The 15,719-nt window shown below is 39.0% G+C and overlaps 1 protein-coding gene across 4 annotated transcripts in view; it reads left to right on the top strand.

Moving 5' to 3' along the window:
* The window catches only part of ZFHX4 (zinc finger homeobox 4), a 181,999-nt gene that overhangs the window by 144,440 nt on the left and 21,840 nt on the right, over window positions 1-15,719 (top strand). For 3 of the 4 annotated variants that reach the window (XM_075920494.2, XM_014577726.4, XM_089776221.1), the window contains exon 5: window positions 11,352-11,468. The exons of the other annotated variant lie outside the window; for it this stretch is intronic. In XM_075920494.2, coding sequence (XP_075776609.1) covers window positions 11,352-11,468 — 117 coding nt within the window. The remainder of the gene's footprint in view (window positions 1-11,351; window positions 11,469-15,719) is intronic. 4 annotated transcript variants of the gene reach the window in all.

Genomic DNA, 15,719 nt, shown 5'->3' with positions numbered 1-15,719 from the left:
ATCAACATACCAGTTTCAATATGGGTTTTTTTTCTGACTTTGTACAGCCTGCTTAAAGAGTCTAAAGATTTAGAGATATAGTTAGGTTGTGCAAGTACTACACATTGTGACCATGTTGTATCTGGGTTTGGTGTGACTATTACAGCAGTTTAGTTGATGGAGATTTTGAAAGCATCTGGGAGTAGTCTTTGGTAAAGACTGTTACATACATGCAATTTTTTCAACCTTGATGACTAGAAAGCTCTGCACTGTCTTCAAAAAGAACAACAAAGACCATGTAAGCTAAGCACTCAGCTAAAGCAGCTCTAATTTTGAATTGTGAGCGCTGAATACTTTAAGCCATATTTGGAGTGAACAGTTTGTAAGGAGTCCATAAGCTGCTATATGCTCACATAAAACATTTTGTCAAATAATTCTGAACAAGCAAATTTCTGAAAATATTTCTGTTCCCAGACCATTCCGAACGAAAGAAACAATCAAAATAGTGGTATAAAAATGTATTCACTGCAAATAGTTCATCCAGTTCTACCAAGGACACTGAACATCAAGAAATAGGAAATATAAAACTAGAGACAAGTAATTTGATTATATGGCAAGGTGTGGTGCAAGAGTGTATTCAGGTCAAAATCCATTAAAAATGGAAATCCAGCCCAAATGATGTGAATAGAACCGAACGTAAAGGTTGGCAAAGAAGAAAAAATAAGACGGGGTGGGGAGCCTTTTTTGAGTCAAAGGCCACTGACCCAAAGAAAAATCAGTTGGGAGCCACATACAAGTGAGAAGCAAAGAAAAAACAAACCAAAACACCCAAACGCTCACTGATTGAGAAGGAGAAAGACATTCCCCACGTTTTCCTCGTACACCAGAGGCGGGGGCGGGGGGGGGGAAGGCGGGAGGAGCTCAAGCTAGTAGATTTTATGTTCTCCAGCCACGCGGGGGGATGGGGAGGATGATTGGAGTGCCGGCGCTGGCTCCCCAGTGCTGGTCGGGGAGCTCCGAGACTCAGAGGCTGTATCCAGGCAAACCAGGGGCTGCATCTGGTCGCTGGGCCTTAGGTTCCCCACCTCTAAAATAAGGGAAGATGCATAGTAAAAAATAGGAATTATTTAACTGTAACAGAAATAAAAAGTCTGGAGGGGGATCACTAGGATCACGTCCACACTACACTGAAGTTCGATGCTGCTGTGGTCAATCTTCAGGGGTTCGATTTAGAGGATATAGTATAGAGCCACTAGATCAAACTCAAAGGGCGCTCCCATTGGTGCTGCTACTCTTACTCCTTGTGAAGAGTAAGAGAAGCCAACAGGAGTATTTGCTCCCATCGACCTTCTGCTGTCTGGATGGGGATTTAAGATACATCAACTCCCAACTACATAATTTTATGTAACTGGAGTTGCGTATCTTACTTCAACTTTCCCATGTATTATAGACTGGGCCTACAATACAATGTAGAAGAGTCAGTCAACACTATGAGTCAGTCAAAGAGGATTAGGAAATAGCAGAGACTATCTTGCATTGGTCTTCATCAAAATATAACTGCAGCTGAAATATTCTGAATACACTATTTCCAGGAGGTATTGTTAGCAAGAGAGATGAAGGAAGAAAATCAGAAAGTTAAATCATAAGTTCTGAATAGCATACTTCAGAGAGTTCTGAAAGAAGAAAAAAATGAAGGTATGAACTGCTAATAAAAATCTGCATAGACCATTTTAGACAAACTAGAATAAAGAAGAGTGAGAGAAGAGACAGTTGAGGTATATAAAATAATGAATGGTACCGAGAAGACATACCAGTAGTTCCTATTTGTTCTTTTCCATAAGACAAGATTAAGCACACAATAGGAGCCCGCTACAAAGACCGCGGAAGTCCAGGGAAAGACTCCTGTTAACTCCAGAGGACTTTGGCTCAGATCCCCAGTGATGTTTAACAATACTGTACGTATGAGGCAAACTTTTGTATTTTAAGTTTTATTAGTCCTTATGGCAGAGAACACTAACACTCTCCCTCCCCTAAGCTTATGGGAGATTGTGAATTGTAATGTCAGCCAAAAGAGAAGTAAAACTACTCTCTCTGCTTCAGTGCCTTTTAGAAGTGGTCATGTGTGAGAAGGATCTGGTTTTGCATAATAAATGATTAACTGTACATCTCTAATCACATCTGGAAAACATTGCTGAAGTTGCATTCTGAACAGCTGACGTTCTCTGTTAATGGTTTTTCTCTTCATAAACTGCTTTTTGCTTCTTGCAAAACATTTGGTGAAATATCAACATAAAAACAAAGCTGCAAAATTACCCAGTTTAAACTAGAATTAACTTAGCCAAATAAAATGTTCACACATTTACCACCATCATTACCAGACACAATGGCTCTCCCAAACCAATTCTCAGATTGTAGGAGGGAGAGCAGAAAATATTCCATCCAGTTGAGCAATTAGCAAAAGGGAGAGCACACTGAGCTCAGGATTGGAGGGATGTCTGCATCGTGAGGGTCAGGTATGGAACTGATGACTGTTGGAAAGACCATCGCCGCCTTAGATCAATCATGAAATTCTAGATCTCCTCAAGGTGTTGCAAGCAGGCAAAGTCAATATGAAAGAAATTCAACATCAAGTCCATTGAAGATGTAGTTACTCAGAAGAAACTTCAGTAATGTTTTGAAGAAAAGTTTTCTGCTATGCCTACAGTTAATGATGATGAAAATTTCTGGAAGGGATTAAAAATCGTCATTCTCACAGCATGTGCTGAGTCCATTAGTTATGTCATCCACCATCACCAAGATCAGTTTGATGAGAACAATGCTGAGATTGAGGGCTTGCTTGACTAGAAAAAGTGAATTGCATGTAACAAAAATACACCACACCAGCAGAAGAAAGAGCCATACAAGCAACTCAAGGTTGAAGCCCAAATTACAATCTGTGAGATCAGAAATAAGTGGTGTTGAGAGAAGGCCAAGGTGATTGAGCTTTATGCTGATAAATGACACAAGGAACTTTTTTTCAGGCAATAAGGGCCAATTACGATTCATACTCCTAAACGGGTCAGTGTATTTTAAGGATATCAAAGCCAGATGGAAGGAGCATTTTAGTTGCTCCTGAACTGAGAATCAACTTTATCTGTACCCTAATGGCATGAAAGAGAATCTCTTGCTGACCCTCCCAGCCTCGAAGAAGTAATATGAGCCATTATGCAAACCAAGAAGAACAAGGCAAAAGGGCCATATAGCATATAAACTGAAGTCTACAAGTTTGGAGGTGAAGAACTAGTAAGGAAGCACCACACATTTTTTCTTTATATCCAGTGTAATGAGAAGATTCCAGAAAACTTGAGAAATGCTAACACTGTTAAAATCTTTAAGAAAGGAGACATGTTGGAATGTGTAAACTATTGCGGCATTGCCTTGCTATCTACAAGAGGGAAAAATCTTGTCCATAGCTTCTTAAACCAGTTACTTCTGCTTGCTGTGGCAATATTGCCAGAATCTTAGTTTGATTTTAGACCATCCCATGAGACAACCAACATCCCATGAGACAACCAACATGCATCTGATGAAGTGGGTCTTTGCTCATGAAAGCTTATGCTCCAATGCATCTGTTAGTCTATAAGGTGCTACAGGACTCCTTGTCGCTTTAACATGACCTTTGTTGCCTGCCAAATTCAGAAAAAGTCCTGGTGGCAAAATCAGAGCCTGTACATGGCCCTTCATCAATTTGACAAAGGCTTTGATTCTGTCAATTGCAAAGTTCCGTGGAAAGTGCTGGCCAGATTTGGCGTCCCTCCAAAAATTATCACAGTACTAAGGCTTCTCCATGATCAGATTAATGTTCTCTGTAATGGCCTTGATGGATTCAAAACTGTGGTTAAGCAAGGATGTGTTATTTCCTCAACCCTATTTTCTATCTATTTTAGCAGTCCTTTTTGTTCATCCTAAAGAGTCTCCCCCTTCCCCGAATGGCATGGACGTCTAACAAAATGGACGGGTGGCTCTTGAATCTTTGATGTCTCCACTCTAAGTCTGAATTCTTCAGAGCATCCATTATTGATCTTCAGTATGCTGATGACTGTGTCATCCTCATGCAAAATAAGAATGATCTTCAGTCCATACTGGATTTCCTTGCACAAGCTTACCAAAGCCTAGGACTCTCACTCAGTACTGAGAAGATTAAAGTGCTCTTTCAACTTGCTTCAAGCTTTAGCCAACTTTATAAAAAACAGACAGTGAGATTCAGCATAGGATTCAGTGTACAAGTGCCTCCTTTGGGAAATTGCATTTTCATAGACCTATGGCAGGACACCAACATCCAAGTCTACTAGACAAATGTTCCTGTGCTCCTTTATGGATGTGAAAATGGATGACATTTCAACAGCACCTCAAGTATGTGGAGAGGTGGCATAAACAATGCCTTCAGACGATTCTGTGTAAAGTGACAAAATCACTGCACTAATGCCAGCATTCTCACTGAAGTCAACGTCACCAGCACTGAAGCAATGATTCTCATGCATGTTTGGCGGGACTGGATATTATGTACAGATGCTTGTTTCTCACAAAACAAGTCTTCTGTTCTCAGCTCACCCATGATCAGAGATCCTGCGTGTGCTCAGCAAAAACTCTACAAAGACACACTGAAAGTGTTTCTTAAGAAAACTGATGTGGAAAACCCAAGCTGGGAGGAGAAAGCCCAACAACCATCCTCACTGGCATCACATCCTTCATCAGGCAGTGGCCCGCTTTGAGGAGAATCACCTTGCCCTAAAAGCTGAAATGAGAGAGAGGAGAAAAGAAAAAAGAAAATAACTTTCTCCCAGCAGGCAGCTGGCCTTCCTGGAAATATCTGTACCTACTGCGTGTGGAGCTGTGATTCCAGGACTGGATTCCTAGGTCACATTAAGAGGCCTTCTTTATAATAGATAACTGTTACTTATTAATTTGTCAGACAGACTAACCTGACTGTAAAACTATAAGTAGATTGTTCCTTTGCATTTTCCATCTGAGATCCGAGATGAGGAAATTATAAATAATGCACTTGAAAAGAAGGGAGAATGACCACTATATAAAAGTACAGCTAAAATCTTGGACCAGCGCATTGACCTAAAAATAATCCTGGTTCCAATTTGTGCTCTGCAAGACCAGTTTGACAGGCTCAAGGATGCTAGGAAATATACATAATGGCTACGTCTAGACTGGCATGATTTTCCGCAAATGCTTTTAACGGAAAAGTTTTCTGTTAAAAGCATTTGCAGAAAAGAGCGTCTAGATTGGCACGGACGCTTTTCCACAAAAGCACTTTTTTCGGAAAAGTGTACGTGGCAATCTAGACGCGCTTTTCTGCAAAAAAGCCCCGATCACCATTTTTGCGATCAGGGCTTTTTTGTGCAAAACAAATCTGAGCTGTCTACACTGGCCCTTTTGTGCAAAAGTTTTGCGCAAAAGGACTTTTGCCCGAACGGGAGCAACATAGTATTTCCGCAAGAAGCACTGATTTCTTACATGAGATCGTCAATGTTCTTGCGGAAATTCAAGCGGCCAGTGTAGACGGCTGGCAAGTTTTTCCGCAAAAGCAACTTCTTTTGCGGAAAAACTTGTCAGTCTAGACACAGCCAATATTTCCAGAAGTATTTGTATGAGTACAACTGCAGTGAGAGAGATGGGAATTTTTCTCCTAGTTAATTGTTTGGCATTGTGACGGGGCGGCCCTGCCCTGCACTATAAATGAACCTGCGGGCAAGGCTTAGCTGGCTGAAAGAGTCCAGCTGGAGGAGAGTGCCCTACCCCCATGGCCTTGCTGGGCATGCTCACTGGTGAGCCGCACTATAAAAGGCCCTAAGCCGACTCACTTGGAGCTGATAGCCAAAGGGGAAGGACCGAAAAGGCCAGCTCCACGCTGCTGGAACCAACGCCACAGCCCCAGCTGCCATCCCAACCCCGGCCCTAGAGATCGTGGAGAGGTGCAACTGCAGGGGAATGGCGGCGAGGTAGGAAGCAGCCCAGGGCAGGGAGTAATACAGCTCCGAGTGCTCGGCGGGTTGAGGGGAGAAACCCCTCGCTGAGCAGGCAGTGGACCGAGTCACTGCCAATAGGGCCCTGGGCTCGGACCCGGAGTGGGAGGGCTGGGTCCCCCTATCCTTTCCCATGGCCATGCCCCAGAGGCCAGAAGGGCCCGCAGACCTAAGGACTAGGCCAGAAGGCCGTATTTACCCCAAGAGGGGGAACTTTCAAGGAAAGTGCCAGAAGGCCGTATTTACCCCAAGATGGGGAACTTTCAAAGACTGTGCCAGAAGGCCATATTTTCCCCAAGAGGGGGAACAGGACTTTCAAAGACTAGGCCATGATGAGGGAGGTCCTGAGCGAGGGACAGTACCCCTCAACAGGCAAATACCTGCTGAATTAATGGAATTACTGTAACCTAGATAAACAAACAAAACAAAACAAAAACCCCTGTTTCTTAACTTAAATTTCATTTCTCTTAAATACCATACATATTTCTCCTCTTTATCCTGGTTTTTCTTTCTTTCGCCTCATTTTTCTTTCCCTGCATTATATACTGTTCTTTATTTCCTGTTCACCCATCTTCCAGTCTTTCTCTCTCTGTTTTCTTTCCATCCCATTAACTTCTCCTTCCTTTCCTAACTCCTGTTAATTTTTATTTCTCCCACTTGGCCCTGCTGTTCAGAGGCGCTGAGTATCTACAACACCCTTTGACTTCAATTGGAATTGTGGGTGTTGAGCATGCTGACTATCTGACCCCTATTACATTCTAATCTATCCCATAATCTTGTCATCTTCTCAAAGCCAAATGAGTTTCTCTCATTCAACATTATGTTTAGTCCACTTACACTGTCATCTCCTATCCCACTCAGTCACAAACAACTTTCTTCATCTTACTCCCCTCTCCTTCTGTGAATGGCTCATCCATAACCATTCTTAGTAGATCACTCATCATTGACCAAGGAGACAAAGAGGAACCAAGAATAGTTATTTCCTTGTTTCCGTAATACAAGAACCAGAGGGCACCAAATAAAATTGATGGGTAGCAGGTTTAAAACTAGTAAAATAAAGTTCTTCTTCGCACAGTGCACAGTCAACCTGTGGAACTCCTTGCCAGAGGAGGCTGTGAAGGCTAGGACTATAACAGTTTAAAAAAGAGCTAGATAAATACATGGAGGTTAGGTCCATAAAAGGTTATTAGCGGGGAGGAGGGTAAGGAATGGTGCCCCTGGCCTCTGTTTGTCAAAGGCCGGAGAAGGATGGCAGGAGACAAATTGCTTGATCATTGTCTTTGGTCCACCCCCTCTGGGGCACCTGGTTACTGGCCACTGTCGGCAGACAGGATACTGGGCTAGATGGACCTGTGGTCTGACCCAGTATGGCCATTCTTATGTTCTTAAGACTTGAAGAGAAGCTTCTAGCTGTTGGTGGGTGAGTGGGATAGAATAAAAGGAAGCTCCTAGCAGACTGAAAGAGACCTATTTCACTGTCCAGAACTGGAAATGGGAAACTCAGCTGATCCACAGAGGAGCCTCCTTCAGTTGACTAATAGGACAAAATGGACGTGATGTGAATACCTTGTCAGAATGGCATCCTCACATCACAGGGGAGAAGATTATGTCAGCCACACTGATTCGCTCCAACTATGGAGGCCAGCCGGGATTCCGGCTTCATCTTTAACTGTGTCATTGGACTACAGTGGATCGAGGGAACTCTTAGACTATTTGTTCTTCCTTTTCCAACAAGCCATTCAAATCCAAGGCCAGAATAATCTGTACAGTTGTATTATGTTTATGGAGTAATTTGCTTTGTCTTAACCTAGTACTATGTAGGCTGTAGAAGGCACTTGATAAACCAGAGTGCAGTATTAACTAGTTTTAGTAACTTTTGGAGCCTTTTTCATTTTTCATCTTAACGTGATTCTAACACTGTGCACTGCAGACTGCACTAGCATTGTTTTCTTGTATTTGAGTCTAAATTAGTTGTAGGGAAAAAGTTGATAATAGTTAAACTAAAGAGACCCAACATCAAAGGGAGTTTTCAATGTCTAGAATAAAATAAAACCAGGTGTGACAAAAATATCGTATTACCATAGTAAGTGTTATTAAAACTGTTGAGGTATGTTGATTTCTATGTTCTATCTATTTTCAAAGCTGACATTTTTAAAAATATATAAGTAGAACTCATGTAAATTTAAAACTGAGTATTAGGACTTGCTCTTAAATTTAAAGTGCCACCATATTACATTTTGCTGTTTGTTATTTTGAGCTAGACTATCACATTTTAAGAACTGAATGGCATTCTTCTTGGTTAAAATATGAAATAACAATAAAAAGTTGCTAAATTTGATATTTGTAGGAAGTCAGAAAATCACAGATGTGTATGACAGTAGCACAATTTGGCATTCATGTCTAATATTTACACTATAATAAAATTCAATAATTAACATAAGGATTATTCAGGATTTAACCCCTTTCCTAATTTTTACAATTTATTTTAAGTAGAACTGTATTTTCATCTTATTCCTTTGATGAACATAGTGATAGTTTGAGCTTACAGCAGGCATAGACACAATTGCTACTATTTCTAAGGAATCTATGAGAAGCTACATTATAATTTTTATCTATGAAATTTCTTTCTGAAATGAACACCATACATATTTCTGAAATGAATGCCAAATGTATTTTCTAAAAGTGAGTGCCTTTGAAAGCTGAGGCAGACAGTTTATACTGTGCATAATAATGATATTAATTTTTATGGTGTGTATAAGTTACATTTTGATTAGTTTTTTGCATGATTAAAAATTTGCAAAGCCTTTATGGCCCCCAGGAGCCTACCTGTAATAAACAGCTCTCACCTTCCAAACCATAAAACAGGTCTGCAGTACTTGAACATTAGAGCTAATTGCCTTGCTACATCAAAGGGAGTACCAGAGGACTGAGAAAAATCACAGAAGGGAGGTGGGGGTGGAGGGGGGGGGCAGTTTCACCTCTAAAGGTTATGTGTTTGTGGCTTGGTGGAGCCCTGTAAAGTTATGGCCTTAGAACTGCTGTTTGCGATTAAGTTGATGGGGAAAGTCTATCCCGCAATCTCTCTCTGCTGCTGACACAGAGTCTTTGTTCACATTTAGATTTCTCAAACTGTTGCCAGGGTCAGGCTGAGGTCAGACACCACGATGATGTATAGGAGAACATGTCTGGGAATTTCTCTCACACTTAAAACACATACCAGAAAAACAGGAGAGCACCCTGCAAAAATTGTCTGATGAGACCCAGATGATACTGTAGCTTTTCTTTTAGTACCTTCATAATTTTCTCGCTCTTTTCCTGACACACACACAATGGTTTATTAATGTGTGCCACGATAGCCTGTACAATTTTATGTCCCCTCAAGATAAGGACACTCAGTAGCACTTTGACACTTCATTTTCCAGCCCAGGGGGAATAGGCCAGTAAATCTACTAAAAGAAGCACTGCATTCATTCCCAAGGATGAGTCGAAAAGGAATTGCCATAGGCAGTTTTAGGCCATGGGGCCTGACACTGGATATGAGCCTCATATGTGTGCACTTGGCATTAACACAGCCCAATCCAGTCATGATCACAGACTCACAGCATCCCAAACTGTGCTCCCCTGCCACCCTTACAAAGCCAGCCTCACTTCCAACTGTGACTAAGATGCCTACCATGTTTGATTAGCAGTCATCACTGACAGAGGGGGGCAAGGGAGAGAGACTAAAGCAGCAAGAAGTACTTTTTCCATTTTGTTGGTAATTTTTATGTATACAATTATTTTTAAAAGTTGTGACGGCCTTTCTTTCATTTTAAAATGGACATTGGCATTGAACCCGCTCATGTCCGTGCCAAACACATCGCTCTGATATATTTTTTTCCTTTAATTTAAAATTGCAGCAAAATTCTTTTCTTTTCTAATTTAAAAAAGATTTTGTGGAGAGTTTTGCTCCTGTAGTTTTTCTCAGGGTTGCTTGCCTAGACATACAGTTTCATGGCTGGCAAGTAAGGCACTAAGTAGCAATTTTTTGTGCTCAGCTGCTCCATATGACAGAGGATATTTCATTCTCTTGTCAGAATGTTATTAATAAAACATGGGGTGCGGAGAGGGCCACTATTTCCCCTTTCAATCACTATAGCATTTACAATGAAAATTTTATGCAGTGTGTAATTTTCAGTTAATGCTTGACACTTAAAATGTCGGTAGCTGCATTTTGTACGGTTCCTGAAGGGTTAATTGTATCATGTTCCCTGCATAAAAGCTCTGCTTATCAAAAGTGAATAGAAGAGTGTATGCAAATGTGTGTCTGTGACCTTTTGCCTTTCCAGGGTTAATTTATATGGTCATTAAAGATTTTATGAAATTGAGCAGCCTGGTGCTTCAAATCCTATTTTACCTTCACCTTCTAATTTATATAATTCCTACCTAAACTGGGAAATATTATTTTTATTTTTTTTTTGTGCTGCAGTGAAAACAGCATGCCATGCTGTAGGGAGTTGCAAGTCTGGTTATCTGGCATTACTCAGATTGCTAAAAATTCATTAAAATGTGACATCAACACAGTGAGAGACAAATGATCACAGAATGAAAAGGAACAGTGGGCCTTTCACGGATTAGTGCTACATAGCCCCAGCATAGAAGCTAACTGCATAAACAGATTAATCCACCAGTAGCAGCATAGCTAAGATTTACAGAATAATTAAATAGGGTTGAGTTACTGTGAAGATTTCCATGTAATCTAGCTTGTGTGAACACGTAAGTGAGGTGTGGGTAACACGGCTTCCTTAAGAGCAATATACTAAATTGTATCATTTATCCTGAATAGCTCCCCCTGGAGACAAAATCTGAGAGTTCTCCAAGAAAGCCAAATGTTTATACCTAATACAGTACTTACATATTGCAATTAGCAAGATACCACTATGCTAAGAGGATTTATTTTTGAGTTTCTTTCTCTTTTTTGGTTTTAAAAATTATTTTACACTGGGGGGGGAGGGGAAGGGGGTTGCTCAATATTTTGGAGTGTGTGTGTGTGTGTGTGTGTGTGTGTGTGTGTGTGTGTGTGTGTGTGTGTGTATTTTTATACAGATCACTTCTAGCCAATGAGAGCCAAGTGAGAAGCTTTAGATTTGTCATGGTGGTGAACACTGTAGGGTCTGATAAAGTCACATTTATAATTTCTGAATAGAATCTGAAATATTGCACATTTTTCATAATTCATATCAAATCATTTGAAAGTGCCATTCTTCTTCTCCTTCACTCTCCCTTCCCTTTTCCTTTGATTTTGTTCTTACTAAAGGCTGTGTTTTTAATTGATGTTAACTGGTCACTAAGTTAGCTCTCCTCTGTGCTTATCCACAGAAGAACAGGGTGAAGATACGGAAGGGTCTGCTAAAAGCACATCAGTGGCTGTTGCTGATGATAAAGACACAAGTGAGAGAGACACTAGTGAAGGCAAAAAAGCTAGTAAAGACTCTGGTAAGATGCTAGAATTTTGTCCTCTCTCCCTCCCCTTTTATCCTATTAAATGCTCTTTCATTTTAAATTGTCTGGACATTCCCACTCCTATTCACTGCATGTGCATTTTGCATGTGATTTCTATCAGTAGCCTCCCATTGACCTATTTTTAATCATAACCATCTGACAGGATAGATGCGGATAAGTTGAAGAATATTACAGGACGACCAGTGAGATTATTTTTTAATCAAATCAGTTTGTGTGCTTGTAATTTTTTAAGCGCCTTTCATTAATCTTAGCTGTACTTGTGATTCCTCTGATGGCATATTAATTTTTCATAAGTATGGGATTAGATACCACTTGAATTCTTTTTTCTCTGCAATCAAATTTGGTCCCTCTTGTAACCCTAAGAATGTAGGGGGGTTATTATTTTTGTTGTTGAAGTTGGATTTTTGTTTTCATTCTTGCTGTCTGACCACTTACAGTCAAGAATTTGCTGTCTTCCTGGGCATTTATTTGAGGCATTTAGGGAAAAAAACCCACAAAATCCAGCAAAAAGTTTACAGATGATTCAGCCTAAGAAAAAGGAAATATAATTGAAAATGGATTATGAGTTAGGTAATTTTGATCTCCGGGAATAGACAGAGCCCAGTAATGAAAGCTACTGTCTTTGAAAACAAAACCCCTATGTCATGACATTTACTTGTGCACAAACAAACCTAGGGCCAGCATCTGGTGTAGATACCCAAGGCTTTTTCTGTATTTGATTTGGCAAATATGTGACTTCATCCATGTTTTTTATGTATGAGATGGAAATCTATGGTTGCAATGAATATTACATTGGCTACTTTTGCTGCACGCTATACCTAGTTACATTATGTTGGATTCATTGAAGCAGAAGAAATGCTGAAACAGGTTGAAGCCTATTAGTTTCAGGTAGTCATATATCTTTTCCCTGTATCCCAATGACAGCAGCATATAAAGGAGCTTGTATTCTCCATAATGACATTTACTTGTACAGAAAATATAATTTTACATGCACATTTACTCAAACCTGAATTAGCCCATATTTGTAATTCACTCTTTACATATTAAAAATGTGGTTTTATTTCAAAATATTTATGGATGGTCCTTTAATAAATTAATTTGAAAGACTGCTGTAAGGATTAAGGCTTAGTTTGTTTGCTTGTTGATATGTTGAAGTCAGTATCTGTTACAGCTTAGAACCTCAGCTGAACTTCAGTTGTTTTATTTTTGAAATCAAGAGATGGCAGAAATGCTTCTGATGACAAATATGATGTTGAATAAGTAACTATGTCATGTTTTAAATATATATATATATATATATATATATATATATATATATATATCCCCCTTGGCTTCACTCTTTGACTTGGAAAGAGTTGTCTGCATCACAGTAAAGCTGCATTCCTAAACTGACTTGGGTCTTTTCCGCATTGTCTAATCAGTTGGTCATCCTGGAAATGCTTCAAGGGAAAGGAGACAACCATGTGAAACATACATTTTCTATCATTCACTCTACCTAGAGGGCACCGGAATCCACTTCAGAGGTCTTATCTGCCCACTCTTTGTAAAGTGCACTCATTCATAGTTGTGGAGGAAGGTGCTAAAGGCACATTGGAGAAAATGGACTCTGGAAGAAATAGCATTGGGCAGTTCTCAAGATTCTGCTAGGATTAGTCTCACAGAAGAGCCAACTTTAATTGGGCAAACCCTATGCCCAGATACCTGCTGGGTGCAGTACAACGAAAATGCAATAATTGTGGTGCACGCCAGTGTCAGTAATTCCAAAGGTATCTCTGCAGTAAGAGCCATATAAAAACAAATGTCCTCATGCTTTACAGCAATCACAGACAACAATTTATACTGGAAACTCTTAAACTGACCTTTTAAAAACTTGTGTTTAATTTTCTAAATTAATTCTGCACTCATGCCAAGGTCTTAATTCTCAACTCAGCTGACAAGTATTTCTAATGACTGAATAACTGCTTATATATAATTGAATGTTAATTTGGGCTTTCTCATGAATTGAGTGTTGCAAGTCTTGCCAAGAGAAATCTCAGGAAAACCAATAAATTAATCACAATCTTAACAAGTTAGACAGAAAAGCAGTGTGACCCCTCTTTAACATAGAATCTATTAGAAGAGGAAGGATTAACATGTTATTTAGTAACAGTGTGTTTGTGTAAGCTGTTGTGCTGTATTGCTTACCTTATCTCAAGGACTGGAGCTTTCTGAATGAGACTTGGCAATATTAAAGTTATATTTGTTGAATATTCATTCAGAACAAAAAAGCCTACTAATGCCTCATTTATATTGTCATTTAAATCTAGTGCCACTTTAGATTAATTATAATCCAAATTACAGCTCTATGCAATGCAAGAATTAATATGGAATTTATCCAGATTAATACATTTGCATTGAAAATATAATATGTCTCTGCCATGGCTAAGGGGAGCACTTTTTAATAAGGTAGTAAACATGAGGAAGGATGGAAATTAACCTTCATTATTGCAGTGACAATTACCCTTTCGTTCTATTCTAATTAGAATGCTGTACCAGTAATTTTAATTTTAGAATTATTTTGAAGTTGAGTTACATCATCTGATATATCACAAGTCTTAAGTTGTGATATTTATGAAATACATTGATTAACAAGCCAATATTTTTGTTCTCAGCCTTTTCAGGTTTTTATTTTGTTAGGACACATTTTATTAGGCTTACCTTACTTGTCATTAACATAAACTTTTTTATGACCCTTGCTTTTATTTTAGTTGTTAGAATTATCAAGTAGGCGATTTCAACTGGATTGCAGTGAATTATGTCATTTTTGTACTAGCAATCTTACATGAATTAAATAATTCAGTGACTGACAGGTAATCTTTGACTAGTGTATTTTGTGGTGCTTATTTATGATTAAGCTTAGTTTTTGAGCTAAATCCATTGCCATTGCATTATGGCTATGTTTCACAGTTAACCAGAAAACTGTATCTTTAAAACAGAAAGAATGACAGGATTTAGTTCTTTTTTAAAATTGTATATTAAGAAGGCAGTGCCAGGGAAATGTCCTGTTATACAAATGATCTAAAAGTTGCATACCTTTCATACTGTTCAATTGCTACTTATTATTAACTATTATTATTATTATTATTATTATTATTATTATTGCAATGCCATTTCTATAAGCCCCTGTCTTTGCTCTGTCATTCCACAGGGAATGTGTTAAAATAGTGAATTCAACAGTGAAAGTATATAGTAGATACAGCTGAATCAGGTGCTAGGGCACTTCATTGGTATTATCTGAACTAAAAGGAGCAGATTCTCTAGTGCTTTGCCCCTTGCATAGTCCTTTATACTTGTGAAAAGTTGGTACATGGTGTAAAACATTAGTAATATAACGTGGTAGTGTTTGCCACTCACTTTGCACAGATGCAGACAACTACACAGGGAGCAAAGCAGTGGAGAATCAGGCCCTAGCTTTCTAATGCTTACCATAAAATCTTGAGATTGTTATTTTACTTGATACCAGATGTAGCTTTGGTCATTTAAAAAGTAACAGTGTTTATGGTTGAATGAATCCAGACTCCTCCCATCCCAAATTGCCTTGGTTAGCTTTAACATTTTATATAATTAACATAGTAAACATAGTGAGGGGACTGCTCTCTGTTATGTATTTATTACCCTAAAATGCAGTGTTTTACAAGGGTTGGTTTACATTAAACACAAAGGAAAATGTATAAAAACCAATACTTGTAACTATAGAAACAAGAAATATGAGTTCTGTGATTGTTATTGGTCCCTTGAAATAGTTATCATATCCAATGGTAGAAAACGTTTAATAATATAAATACACGTTCATACTCCCCTATCTGTCTCTTATTGCTCATAGCTAAATTCTACCAACAGTTAATACCAATGTTAGTCCATTTGAACCAATGTAACTGGAAGCAGAGTTTGCCTGCAAAATTCCTGTAACAAAGTGTTATGTGAATATTTATTTATTTTGGACAAGATCCTCAGCAGGTGTGAATCTGCCATGCCCTGTATTAATACCAGTGTACATCAGCAGAGAGACTGTCCATTATCTTTAAAATTGGACATTTTAAAGTGACATATGATGTAGATAAGAGACAGTTGTCAACTGAGACGTTTTTGACAGTTAGAAATGAAGAGAGGTTAATAATTTGAACCCATCTTTCTATGACTTGAAAAGTAACCTTTCCCTGTTAATAGTGTGTCACTTTTTTACTT

Source organism: Pelodiscus sinensis, chromosome 2 (assembly GCF_052426305.1).
Source record: "Pelodiscus sinensis isolate ZL-2025 chromosome 2, ASM5242630v1, whole genome shotgun sequence".
Lineage (NCBI taxonomy): Eukaryota > Metazoa > Chordata > Testudines > Trionychidae > Pelodiscus > Pelodiscus sinensis.
Note: the sequence above shows the minus strand (reverse complement) of the source record. Positions and strands in the feature narration are given on the sequence as shown.